The 14,130-nt window shown below is 47.0% G+C and overlaps 1 protein-coding gene across 1 annotated transcript; it reads right to left on the reverse strand.

Moving 5' to 3' along the window:
* Nucleotides 1-9,732: 9,732 nt before the first annotated feature.
* LOC121935549 (polypeptide N-acetylgalactosaminyltransferase 4-like) lies at nt 9,733-13,294 on the reverse strand. The gene has a single exon (XM_042477189.1). It carries the CDS (start codon nt 11,944-11,946, stop codon nt 10,159-10,161), a length of 1,788 nt encoding a protein of 595 aa, XP_042333123.1. The 5' UTR covers nt 11,947-13,294; the 3' UTR covers nt 9,733-10,158.
* Nucleotides 13,295-14,130: the final 836 nt, after the last annotated feature.

Here is a 14,130-nt window from a genome sequence, read left to right on the forward strand (position 1 = left end):
TCTCACCAAGATCTCGAATGACCTTTTACAGGCCAAGGCTAATGGCCTTTACTCTGTTCTCATCCTTCTTGATCTGTCTGCAGCCTTTGACACCGTTGATCACTCTCTTCTAGTGGATATACTTTCTGACCTTGGGTTCTCAGATTCTGTTCTCGACTGGTTTAGATCTTACTTGTCTGGCAGATCTTTTGCAGTGGTTGCAAGTGGTCAGACTTCATCTCCTGTTCCCTTATCTGTTGGAGTTCCCCAGGGCTATTCAACCAGTCCAGCAAGCCCAGTCTTGGTTTTATCTTTGACTCTTCTCTGTCGTGTATCCTTCAGATCCAGACCACAGCCAAGGCTTGTAGATTCTTTTTGTACAACATTGCCAAAATCCAACCATATCTCTCTGCCTCTACTGCCAAGATCCTGGTCCATGCCCTAGTGGTCTCACGACTTGATTACTGTAACGTCCTCCTGGCCGGGCTTCCTCTTTCTCACCTCTGTCCTTTAATCTCTGTTCAGCATTCAGCTGCACGCATTATCACTTCCACCCACCGCTCTGACCACATCTCTCCTGTCTTGGCATCCCTTCACTGGCTCCCCCTTCCTTTCCGCATTTAAAGCCCTCCATGGACTGGCCCCTCCTTACTTATCAAACCTTCTTTCTCCTCATCTTCCCACTCCGTTGTTCCCTCCGTTCTGGTAGTCAGGGTCGGCTGTCCCAGCCCAGGATTTCCTCTGCCCCATCCCGGATTCGCCCCTTTTCACTCGCTGCCCCTCACTCCTGGAACCTTCTTCCCCCGCGAGACACTTCTTTAACCAGCTTCAAAACGGAGTTGAAGACCATCCTGTTCAGAGAAGCCTTCCCAGGCATTGCATAATTGTCGCTTACTAGTTGATGTTCTTTTGGTGCCTGTTTTATCGAACCATTTCCTGTATTGCTATGTACTTTATATGTATTATCGTACTAGAGAGGCAGGTTAGCTCCAACAGGTCTCCCTGGAAGAAGATTAACCATCCATTATGAAGCCAAGCCCTCCCTCCAGTCCCTCTGCCTTGGTCCAGGCCTTGGAGGTAGAGAAGAACTGCTGGACCTCCTCCCCTTCCCCTCCACCACTTGCTTCTCCTTTTGCGTTGTGTCTTTTTAGATTGTAAGCCTGAGGGCAGGGAACCGTTCAATTAAAAAGATTGTATGTACAGCGCTGTGTAAATTTACAGCGCTTTATAAATAAAAGTTTTTACAGTGGAACCTCGCCATACGCGGGGGATCCGTTCCGGATCCCGCCGCGTATGGCGATTTCCACCTATGCTCGAGCCCCATTGTAAACAATGGGGCTCGTGCACGGCGGTGCGGAGGTGCGCGGGGCGCAATGGGCGCACGCGCCCATTCAACTAAATGGGACGCGCCACCCCTTCCGCCCCGTGCGCGCCCAGCTCAAAGCCGCTTATAAAAAGGCAGCGTATGCGGAGGCCCCACTGCATTAAAAATTCCTTTTTTTCCTCTCTCCCTTCTCCTCCTTCCTTTTCATGACACTAACATGGTTACTTCTTTGAAAACATATAATCCTAATTCAAAGATATAGCTGTGTTAGTCTGTAGAATCAAAGATCTTGTAGCAGCTTTGAGACTAACTGAAAGAAATTGGCAGCATGGGCTTTCATAGACTTCAGTCTATGAGAAGTAGAGTTCAGTCCAGGAACACTCATGCTGGCAATTTCCTTCTTTCAGTTGGTCTCAAAGGTGCTGCAAGATCTCTCCACACATAATCCTGAGGTTCAGAAGCTTGTGTTGAAAGTGACTATTTGTAAAGAAGGAAGCCCATGGAGAGCTGCAAACACACTTGTGCACATCAATATCTTACAATTAGGCTTAAAGGTGCTGCTACATTTATTTTTATTTCCTGCCTTCTCTTTTAAGACTAGCACAGCTACTACCTTGAAAACTACAGCTGTGTGTCATTTCAGACTTGGGGTGCAGAAACGTGATTCTTAGGTGCATTTAATACATCCAAAATGTCTAATAATATATATTATATGGCAAGAATATAACACTGTACACATACCAAGGGAAAGTGTGCACCTGGCCCTTGTGACACTTTAGACACCACCACGGGAAAGCCCTGGGCAGAGGAAACCTATAGGAATCCTCTTATCAGTCAAGTCAGGTCACATGGAACTAATTCCTATAAGAACTTTCCAATTAGGCTGCCTCAGGATCTACAAACAAGGGACTCTGGGTTCCTTGTGTGTGTGTGTATGTGTGTTACCTTCAGGTCCTCTATTGACTTATGGCGGCCCAGTTAATTCCACAGGGTTTTCTTAAGCAGGGAATACTTGGAAGTGCTTTGCCTTTGCTTTCCTTTGAAATACAGCCTGCCACACCTTGAATTCGATGGGAGTCTCCCATCCATGTACTAACCAGGACTGAGCCTACTTAGTTTCCAAGTTCAAAGGTTTCCCTTTGGTCCATTGCACTGCTAGTGTGCAAAGATAAAGAGAACTATTGCAACGATCAATGCAGAGAGATAGAAGACAACAACAAAAATGGAATAACAAGAGACCTCTTCCACAAGGTCCAGGAGCTCAAAGAGAAGTTCAAACCAAGGGCTGGGATGCAAAACCTATTGATTACTATATCTATGCACAGAGTTCCTGCGCCTATACACAACACAACACAGAATATAGCATTCATCCAATGGAGTTGAAAAGTAATTTGACAAAGACAGACTGATACTCAGAAAAAAAATTCCTGTGGAATAAACGAGAAAATAGCACAACACAACCAGTTTAGTGAATGGCTAGTGCTGATACTGTATAGTTGGTCCTGCTAGTAACTTCTGCATCAATTCCCCTCTGACCTGACTGTCTCCAGTATCATTCCTAAATACAGGTACTGTATATATACCTGAAAATGTTGACAACACTTCATGCATCTGAGGAAATAGCCTCTAGTCTAGTCCATAAAGGCTCATGCTATAGCAAATGTGTTAGTTTTTAAAGAGTCCTGAGACTCTTTTATAAATATTTCTTCTCTGCATGGCATTTGTGGTACAGGTATTAAGGTTTCCAGGTTTCAACAGGTAAAGAACAGTATGGGTAAATTTTACCAATAAAGACAGGACAAAAAAGGACAGTTTTACAATGTTAAGATTTAACTGGAAAAATGTTTATTTGTTTTTTCAAGAAATGTATAACATTTATTCATTGTAAAGTTATCTGTTTTCCTAGACAGACATTGGAAATCAGTAGTTTAAGTGGCTCACAGTAAAAAAAAGTTCCCAAAGAATTTTATGATTCTCCAAAGAACTGAAGCATGCATACCTTCATTATTCAGATATTAAGTGTTTTAGAAGCCTCTAAACATTACTTGGCCTAAATTCGCTTTCACAACGATGCTTCAATACCAGCAGTGAGGAAGGCAGAAAGCCTTGCCCAATTCTGTGGATGGGAGCAAATCCCGCAGCAGGTCATCTCTATGCACCGCCTATCCAAACGGATCTTGACTTAGCAGCAACCCTACAGCTAAGAAGATTGCCAATGCAAATTCTTAGTAAACAAAAAGGATTTATATATCTTAATGCGCACACACACAACCTCACTGTTCAGAGCAAATAGTAAACCCTTGGTTCTTCCACAAGGAGTTGCGCTTATTAGTACAGGTAATAAAAAAATTAATTGATTCAATTCTGCATTTTTGTTTCTTTGCACAAGTTCTTAACAGCATAAACCTACGCATGTTTTTACTCTAAGGCAAGTCCTACAAAGTTTGATGGGACTTAAACTCAATTATTACTGATTGACAGTACAAGCCTACGGACTAGAAATGTAAACAGGCCTCCATAAGAAATATAATCCCCACACACACACACACACACTTTAAAAAGGGGAATAAGGCATATAGGTGACAGAGGTTGCATAGTTTGCACAGGTTCACATTGAAATAGTGCTTGGCAGAGAATAGAGCCATCTGTGGCATCCACATTAAAATAATCTCTCTCTCTTTTCTTTTTAAGGTCACTTCTGGCTATTCATGGCCCGATTTAGACAGGCCTTTGTGGCGCCCCCGTCATGTGCTAGGAATTCACCGAGGTCGCACCGTCCATATGGGCCCTAGCACGTGATGGGGGCCTTCTACACAAGGGCGCCGCCATTTTGAGGCAACGGACGCTTAGCATCCACACATCCTGGTGCCTTTGTGATGCCGCAAGTACACCATTGGCGCATTGCGGCGTCACAAAGGCGCCACAAGAAGAACCTGCTTTTTGCGGGTTTTTTGTTCCACGACGGAGCTGCGCGGTTTGTCCGCTGCGGCTCCCTCGCAGAGCAAGCCAGAGCGGCGGGAGACGGCCCTTTTTGGGCATCTGTATCCCGCCCAAAACACTCTGCTCCTCAGTCCTACCCAACCACTTCATGATATTAAATCATCCCAATATTAAAGTGCCACAGAAATACCTTGGCATATCCTATTGGACAAATGTGCACACAGAAATCTCAAGCGAAGTGCTTCAGTACAATTACAGTGGTACCCCGGGATACGAATGCGCCGGGTTACGAATTTTTCGGGATACGAAAAAATCCCATAGGGATTTATTGCTTCGGCTTACGAAGGTTTCTTCGGGTTACGAAAAAACCGCGGCGCTATTTTCCGCCACCGGAGGGCAGCAGAGAGCTATTTTTCCATTAGCGCCTATGGGAATTCGGCTTACGAAGGTATTTCGGGTTACGAAATTAACCGCGGAACGAATTAATTTCGTAACCCGGGGTACCACTGTATTTCCTCATCATTCCCAATTCTAATTTTGTACAGATTTGTTCAGAATAACAACATGAAGCTTCAACATGAAGTCTCAAGAGCAGATTCAGAGAAATGTGTGCTTTGCACCACATGCTGACGTACAAACATCATATACTGGGGTCTCTGTGGCACTGGATCGTCAGGAGAGGTCCAGCATACTTTTGGAAAAGGATGGTGTTCGGAGTTCAGTGCAAGTCGGCCAACTCCAGACCTGCAGACCCTCCTGTACAGAAACTGCAAAATGCATTATCACAACACAGGTCAAGTGTGGTCATCTGAATACTACTTAAATGTTTCCACATAGTCTATTTCTTCACCTTACGCTGGTTGGATAAAATGGGTTTATTTTTATTGGCAACAGACTCAGCGTGCCATTATACCCTACACTTGTAGTCAAGCCCCTGGGATCACAACACAAAGGGGTAAGTGCTATAGTGACTTTGTCAGAGATTGACTTCTGTTCCACTTCAGGAGACAGGATAAGGCTTTGGCCAGTGAGTGCAAACAACAAAAATCCCAGTTCTTCAGCTGGGAAGTCTACATTTCTGCAGCTGGCAAACTCCTCCCTCCAACCCACCCCAATTAAAAATGCATAAAATATCAATGTTCTCTGGAGCAGCGGTTCTGGCCCCAAACAGGGCCCCCAATTGCCCCCAACACAGAAAAAAGTGACTCCAGAAATGGGCCTCCAGCCACTTCTGGTTTCTGTCAATCCACCCCCGACCCCCCACCCAAACGGATGGGCCTTGGGCAGCCCTTGGTCTTCAGTGCAAAAAAATCTGACTCCAGGGCTATTGGATGTGTAAAATAATGTGTATTTTTTGGCACGACCAAAATGGCAGTTAGGGAAGAGATTACGAGAGGAAAGAAGGAAACAAAGAATAGTAGTTACAAACAGTTTAAGGCACTGCGTTTCCCCCTATCTCTCCCTCACTCTGTAACCCGTGAAGACTGCATTAGAGGTATTATTTCCTGTAGCATACAGACCCATTTATTTTGCCTTCAAACAAGGGCAAACAAGTTTATCAGGTTTTAAGCACACAGCGACCTATCAATTGTTTGACAAGGGTTGATAAAGGCATCAGGAAGTGCACACAAGCGTTTACGCCTCTGGTGTGCCACGTTCCGGAAAAATCTCACTTGTTCCCAGGCTATGTAGCCCACAAGTTTCCCCATCTGAAACCTGACACTGAATGAACAGCTAATTTTGAAGAGCAAACTAGATTCTGTATTACTCAAGAGAGTAAAATTTACTTCCAGGTTGGAGTGCCAGGTTGTCAAGACAGCTTTCACAATTAAGTTTCAAATAGCTGGCCTACTTTGTGCTTTAAAAGCAGCTGGCTCTGGAAGGCCATAATGCAGCTCCTCTTTACATAACAGTCTATAGCTCTGGGTTGTGCGAGAGCAAAGGTGGCGTAGTGGTTTGAGCCTTGGACTACGACTCTGGAGATCAGGGTTCGAATCCCTGCTTGGCCACGGAAACCCATCAGGTGACTGTGGGCAAATCACACTCTCTTGGTCCCAGCCCTTAGGCTTATCTTAGGCCAGGGAAACTACTTGAAGGCACACATCAACACTAGATTGTGCCCAGTGAATGAAATTGGCCCTCCACATTTGTGGCTTTGACTTTTGCGGATTTGATTATTTGCAGGTTAGATTAATATGCTCTCTCTAGGAATCTTTAGGTCCTCCAGTGCAACTCTGCCAGAAGTTGACCATAGAGTTATGCTGGAGAACTTAGAAGTTCCTAAAGAAAACACTTCTCTAGGCATTTGTAGGCCCTTCAGCATGATTCTATGATCACCTTCTGGCAGATGTTGACCATAGCGTTGCGCTGGAGGACCTGGGAATCCCTAGAGAGGTGTTCTCTTGGATAAGAATTATAGGCTTTTATTTGTGCTTTTCCCACATTGACGGGGCTCCTTCACCCTGAACCCCAGCAAACATGGAAGGACCATTGTAAATACGACTTAATAAAATACATACACAAACACTTAGATTGCTTAAGCTTTGTTTCCCTTTTCATACCAAGAGGCAAGTTACATAGGTCCCTAAACTACTTTCAAAAGAACCTACAAATGTGTTGTCTGCAATTGGATGTTTTTCTCCCATAGTCTCTCCCAAACAAGGAATGACAGAGTTGTCTATTTAGCCTTGTATAATTTAAGAACCCAAACACAGCAACTGAAGACTAGGGCTGCATCTGCACTGCAGAAACAATCCAGTTTGACACTACTTTAACTGCCATGGCTCAATGGTAAGGAATTCTGCAATTTGTAGTCTGATGTGGCACCAGAGCTCTCTGACAGAGAAGGCTAAATGTCTCATAAAACTACAAATCCCAGGATCCCACAGCACTGAGACATGGCAGTTCAAGTGGTGTCAAACTGGAATATTTCTGAAGTGCGGATGCAGACCTGGACATCATTCATACTTTCTGCATCTGTTTGAATTCTGTCAAAGGCATGTTACTACACAATCACAGGAGTATAGTCTCAGTTCAAGGCCCCGACTTAAAGTGCAGGGAGTTAATTGCCACTTTCTGCTACAAAAGAACAACCAGCCCATCTTAGATAATAACTGATTGGAGAAATTATACCCTCTTAGGATATCCCCCCCCCCCTTAAGAATATACCACATTTTCAAAGAAAAGAAATCCTTTTGGCCCTCAGGAAAATCTGAATTCTATCCTCTTAGACGTAAAATGTGTTAAAATGTGCCACTCACAAAACCATTTACCGCACCACTGATTTTAAAGAGAGCAACATGTGCAAGATTATCATAAAAACAATGTTGAGACACAGACAAAGAACGGGATCCATCCCTAATTGCAGCATTTAATACTGAGCCGTATTACCCCAGAGTTTTTTGCCACTATAGAAAGCTGGATTTCTCATTATTTCTGTGAGGACTATCCCACTGGAACGCTTAACCTACTTCCAGCCGGATTGTTTCTACTCCTGTTCCAACAGTCAAAAATGTGACGGTTGTTACTGTCTGCACACAAACTGCTCTTGCTTAAAGAAAAGCAAGATGTATGTATATATAGGAGAAGCAAGCTCAAGCCTATTCTGTTCCCCGAAGCCAAGAAATGGTCTTTCCACACAACCAAACCCTTCAGTTCAGCATCCTAAGGGCCACACATCTTCCTTTACCCACCTGAAACATTATGCTAGCTGTATATTGTGCGTCCAATTTAATTACTACAGAATTAGAATCTGTACTCTGGCTGAACCTAATTTCATTTCCATTTACCTCCTTCCCGCAACGTTATAGTAATCTGGTTCTACGAGACTATTACTTTCAGACTACTATACCATTAACATTAATGAATCATCATATCCTAGAGTTCAAAGAGACGGCAAGGGCCCTGATCCAGTCCACCCCATTTTGCCATGCAGGAACTCTCAGTCAAAGCATCCCCATGGACAGATGGCCATCCAGCCTCTGCTTAAAGACCTCCAAGGAAGGAGACTCCACCAAAATCTCTCAGGGAGTTTGTTCCACTGTCAAACAGCCCTTACTCTCAGGAAGTTCCTCCTAATGTTGAGGTGGAATCTCTTTTCCTGGAGCTCCCATCCATTGCTCCATTGTGTCCTAGTCTCTGGAGCAGCAGAAAACAAGCTGGCTCCCTCCTCACTATGACATCCCTTCAAATACTTAAAACAGGGCTATCGTATCACCTCTTAACCGTCTCTTCCCCAGGTTAAACATCCCCAGCTCCCCAAGTCATTCCTCAAAGGGCTTTATGGTTTCCAGACCCTTCACCATTTTGGTTGCCCTCCTTTGGACACATGGCTCCAGTTTCTCAACATCCTTTTTGAAATTTGGTGCCCAGAACTGGACGCAGGATTATTCCAGGTGAAGCCTGACCAAAGCAGAATAGAGTGGCACCATTACTTCCCTTGATCTAGACACTATATTTTTATTGATGCAGCCTAAAATTGCATTGGCCTTTTTAGCTGCCGCATCACACTGTTGACTCATATTCAACTTGTGGTCTAACAGGACTCCTAGATTCCCTTTCACATGTAGTTTCAGGTATCTCCCATCCTAAATGCATAGATATAGGATGGGAGACACCTGGTTTAAAGTTGTTTGTTTTCCAATTAACAAATTAGATTAGCATAAAAGGCACTTTCTAACCAGCAAATCCCCAAATCTGATATTCAATTTCATAATAATGCACTGTAGTTTAAAAAACATTAGTAAGAAAATAAACCCCTTTAGATGTTATCTTACATGAAGTAAAGATATACTACTCGAAAGACAAAGGCAGCCGTGTTGGTCAATAGGCAAAGAGATCTAGAGACTGAGGGCCAAAATACACTGCAGACATAATCCAGTTTGAGACCACTTTATCTGCCCTGTATCAATGCTAGGGAATCCTGGGGACTGTACTTTTGTGAGACATGTAGCCTCTCTGTGAGAGATCTCTGGCGCCACAATAAACTACAATTCCCAGGATCCCCTAGCATTGACCCAGGGCAGGTAAAGCGGTCTCAAACTGGATTATTTCTGCAGTGTGTTTTAGACCTAGGTCTGCTTCTACTTCTGATGCAGAAGACCTAGTCTATGGACTTTATCACATGGGGACAACTGGAAGGATAAACAGTGATTATTCCATGAACATTGCGCATTTATGATTAACATTTTCGCACGATGTCATGCATAAAGCGCCATTATCCCGGGAATATGCTGTGAAAATTGCACAATTGTGATAAAGGTTTTCACATGTCGTTGCGATGAAAAGTGATTAAAGTGCTATTATCACGGGCATAACCAGGCAATAAACAGCAACAAATCATTCACGGGAAAACCCTGCCAATGATATGTTGCTGTTTATTGTCTGGTTGTTCCTGGCACTTTAATCACACTATGGTTTTAATTGCGATCGCGTGGTTTTCATGGGATAATCACCTTTTAAACTACCAATCCCCCCCACCCACCCCCTGTGTGACAAAGCCCTATGAAAGCTTATGCTGCCTACATCTTTCTCTCAGTCTCAAAGGTGCTAAAAGGTCCCTTTCAATACTCAAGAGACAGTACTTTTGGACAGAGACTAGGCCAGCCTCTCTCAGCCTTTTTATCTCGGAGGAACCCTTGAAATATTGTTCAGGTCTCAGATAATCTCTGCATAAAAAGGTATTATATCTACAGCTCCAAAAATGTTGATTCCCCCCCCCCCGCAATCACAATCCCTTGTGGATAACTTGCGGAACTTGCTTGTCATTAGAACAGCCTAAGGACAACTTGTGGGACTCTAGGGTTGCAGGGAACCTTGATTGAGAAACCCTGGACTAGAACCATAGAGTTGAAAAGGCCTCAAGGGCCACCCGGTCCAAGCCCCTTCTGCCACGCAGAAAGACGCCAATTGCTACCCTATTTCTCAAACTTCCACACTTGGTTTTTGTCTCCCGCGTGACATGTCCTCATTTGAACATCAGCTCGACCCTCGGGGGTACGGTAAGCGCTAAGGCACTTTGCTGAATGGGGATGATAAATGGTCCCATCATCTCTAAAATGCCATTTAATGGTTTCTGGGATGGGAGTGCCATCTTTGGGGCAATTTCTCATGCCTACAAAATCCTTTTGCTCAGGCACCTCGGCGCAGAGCTCGGTCACAGAGTTAAACCTGATCTCTTGATGTGAGGTGTACTCGAAGAACTGGTTCCCTCCTTGGCCGTGGCACCCGAAGAGACTCACATGGGCCCCCGTCGGGTTGTGTTCGGGCGAATTGTAGTCTAGGCACTCTGAGGAGATGCCCATGCTGTGGATTGCGCCGTGCCAGCCTGGCCGATCCTCAGGAACGTGCAAATGGGGAAAGATGTTTTTCAAATACCAGTCAAAGTTCTTGCACTTCAAGTGCTTCCTGAGGAGTTTTCTCTCCGAGAGATCTCCGTAGTTCTCTTTGCGCGCGGGAGGGTTCCTGTTGTAGAAGTGCTCTTTGTACTCGTCCATCCACACTTCCGCCGCCCGCGCCGTGTTCTGGAGGAAGTTGGGCCTGGCATACGGAGCCCGCTTAGGAAACACGTGCCCCACGTGCGAACAAGGATGGATTTCCAGTATGCCTCCGCACTGCCAGACCCTGAAGGAGAGCTCCAGGTTCTCCCCTCCCCAGACATCCATCCCCATGTCATAGGTACCAAGGTACTCAAAGTACTTTTTACTGACCGCAAACAGGCCGCCAGCCATGGTCGGGGACCTTATGGGGTCAGTTTTAGACTTCCGCCTTTGACGCTCGTAGTCGGGTACCGAGTGCCACTGGAACGTCAGCCGCCAATCAAACCCGCCAATCATGGGCTCTCCCGACTGCATGTAGAACTCAAAGGTATTCCAGTCAATGGTGTCGATGACGGGGCAAACGACCACGCTCTCGTTCTCGGCCACTCTCTGGAGAAGCGGCTCCAGCCACCCGGGGACACACTCGCAATGGCAGTCCAGGAAGGTAAGGACGTCGCCTGTGGCGAAGGTGGCGCCAATTAGCCGGGCCCGGACCAAGCCTTCCCGCTTGTTGGTCCGGATCAAGCGGACCCTGCGCAGGCCGCTGACGTACTTCTCGAGCTCATTCTTCAGGTAGGCCTTGTCGCTGAGGTCATCCACCAGGATGATCTCCTTGAGGAGGACGGCCGGCGAGGTCTCCAGCACGCTGTGGATGGTCCGGAGAAGCGTGGACCAGGCCTCGTTGTAGAAAGCGATGACCACGGAGGTGGTGGGCAGCCGGCGGTAGTCGTAGGCCTTGGCCTTGCACTCGGCCATGCGCCCGTCCTGGATGTGGCGGTGCAAGGAGATCCTGTCGCTCAGGTGGATGTTGATGGCGTAGCGCTCCACCATCTCCTCCTCCAGCTTCTTCTCCTCGGGGCTGAGCTGCAAGTGGGCCGCCTTGCCCCACTCCCCCAAGGCCCGGGGGTCCGGGGGCGCCTTGCGGTAGACCGGCCGGGCCAGCTCCCCCTCCTCCTCCTCCTCGGACCCCTCCGGAAAGCGCCTCTGCCCTCTGCCTCCTCGCGTGGCCCCGTCTGCCCCGAAGCCCCCCACAGAAGAGGGCACCTGGAGGCCGGAGAGGGCTAGGGAGGCCAGGAAGAAGGCGGCCCCCAGGGCCAGGAGCCCCAGCAGCAGGCAGCCCCCGCTGCGGCCCACCCAGGGGCCCTTCCTGGCCAGGCGGACCCTCATGGCGGAGGGGGGCCGCAGGGCAGCCCACTCCCCACTTTGCTCCTCTCCCTCCTCCTCAGTCTGAGGGGAAACTGAGGCCACTCTCTTCCCCTTCTGCCCCTTCAAGGCGGGGAAAAGAGTCCTAGGTGCCGAGGGAAGGCTGGTGGTGGCTGGAAGGAGGATAAATAGGAAGAAGATAGATATGAATGCCGTCGTCCTCCTCCTGAGGGGAATTGAGGGCGCCTTCCTTCGTCCTTCTTCTTCTCCTCCTCCTCCTCAGTTTCTTTTTCGACCCAAAGTCCCCTCACGCGCCGCCTCCGTCTGCCTTCCTTCCTTCGGCGTTAAATAAAGTTGTCCTGGAAGAAAAAGGAAGGCGAGAGGCGGAGAGGGAGGCGAGGGCTTCTTCTTCCCGCCCCTTCGGTGGGCCGCCCCCGAAGCCCCGCGGAGCCTCAGACCAAGGAGCCGCCGCCTCCTCCTCTTCCTCCTCCGGCCTCAGAGCCTCACAGAACCGCCACGAAGGGCGGGAAAAAGGAATGGAAGGGAAAGGCTGGGAGAGGAAATACTTCTGAGGGAGAGGAAGGCGGAGGGACGCCGCCGTGGAAGTTTGCTTTTGGTTTTATTGGGGTTGAGCTCATGAGGGAACGAAAGGGCGGCTGAGGAGAAAAGGGCGGTCTGAGGGAAGAGGGAAGGAAGGCTGAGGGAAGGGCACCTCAGAGGAAGTACCTGAGAGGGAAGGAAATCTTTGTGAGGGAGGAGAAGAGCATCTGAGGGAAGAGGGAAGGAAGGCTGAGGGAAGGGCACCTCGAATGAGGCATTTGAGAGGAAAAGGGTACTGAAGGAGATTCAGGGGATTGTCTTATAGCTATCTGAGAGTGGGAAAGATAATTGCATTAGGATTAATCTTATTGGGGTTGAATTTATGAGGGAGGAGAAGGGCGGCTGAGGGAAGGGGACTTGGAGTGAGGCATTGAGAGACAAAGAGTCTGAAGGAGGTTCAGGGAATTTTATTAGAGTTGAACTTATGAGGGAAGAGAAGGGCAGCTGTGGGGAAAGGAAAGGGCGGCTGAGGGAAGGGAATGTGAGAGAAGGGCATTTATTTGGTTAAATTTATGGGGGGGAAGAGGGAAGGAGGGCTGAGGAAAGCAGTATCTGAGAGCAGGGGAAAGCAAAAGATAGTTGTATTAGGGTTAAATCTATGAGGCGGAGAAGGGCGGCTGAGGGGGGGAAGGCGGGCTTAGAGAGAGGGATGGCCGAGGGAAGGGAACCTTAACCAAGTGAGGTATTTGAGAAGTAAAAAGCTAGTAGAGAAGGAATTTTATTAGGATTCATTTTATTAGGGTTGAATTTATGAGGGAGGGGAAGAGCAGCTGAAAGGGGGAAAGCAGGCTGAGGGGAAAGAAGAGGGAAGGATAGCTGAGGGAAGGGGACCTCTTTGACAGAGGTATCAGAAAGAGAGAGAGAGAAAGCGAAAGATTATTTTATTATGGTTAGTTTTATTAGGATTCAATTTATGAGGGAGGAGGAAGACGGCTGAGGAGAAAGGGAAGGAGGGCTGAGGGAGGCATTTGAGAGAAAAGGGGCAGTGGAGGATGTACAGGGGGTTGGATGAGGATTAGTTTTATTAGGATTAAATTTATAAGGAGGCATAGCAGCAAAAGAGGGGAGAAAACAGACTGAAGGAGTTTATCACGCTGGGGCCAATTTTGGCATTAAAGAGAGATTAAAGTGCATTTAAAGCGGCCCACAAATAAAGTGAAATGATGAGTAATTGCGTGAATGATTATCACATGCAATCGCGCAAATATAGCGATATGGGAAATGCATTGTTGCTAAAATCCCAAAAGTAAAAGATGCACGTTAATGGTTCTTTGTGACCACTTTCATGGGGAGGTTTTGTGTGAAAAGGAAGAGTGTGGGTGACCCGAGGGAGGGAGGGAGGGAGGGAGGGGGTCCGCAGAGATCAGAGTTCAGCATTGCTGGACCTCCTTCTCTGTGAAGTATGTTATTATTATTATTATTAACCTTTATTTATGAAGCGCTGTAAATTTACACAGCGCTGTACATGCAATCTTTTTAGTTAGACGGTTCCCTGCCCTCAGGCTTACAATCTAAAAAAGACATGATACAGAAGGAGAAGGGAGTGGTGACGAGAAAGGGTAAGAGGTCCAGCAGTTCCTCTCAACCTCCGAGGCCTGGACCAAGGCA

Source organism: Sceloporus undulatus, chromosome 6, assembly GCF_019175285.1.
Source record: "Sceloporus undulatus isolate JIND9_A2432 ecotype Alabama chromosome 6, SceUnd_v1.1, whole genome shotgun sequence".
Lineage (NCBI taxonomy): Eukaryota > Metazoa > Chordata > Lepidosauria > Squamata > Phrynosomatidae > Sceloporus > Sceloporus undulatus.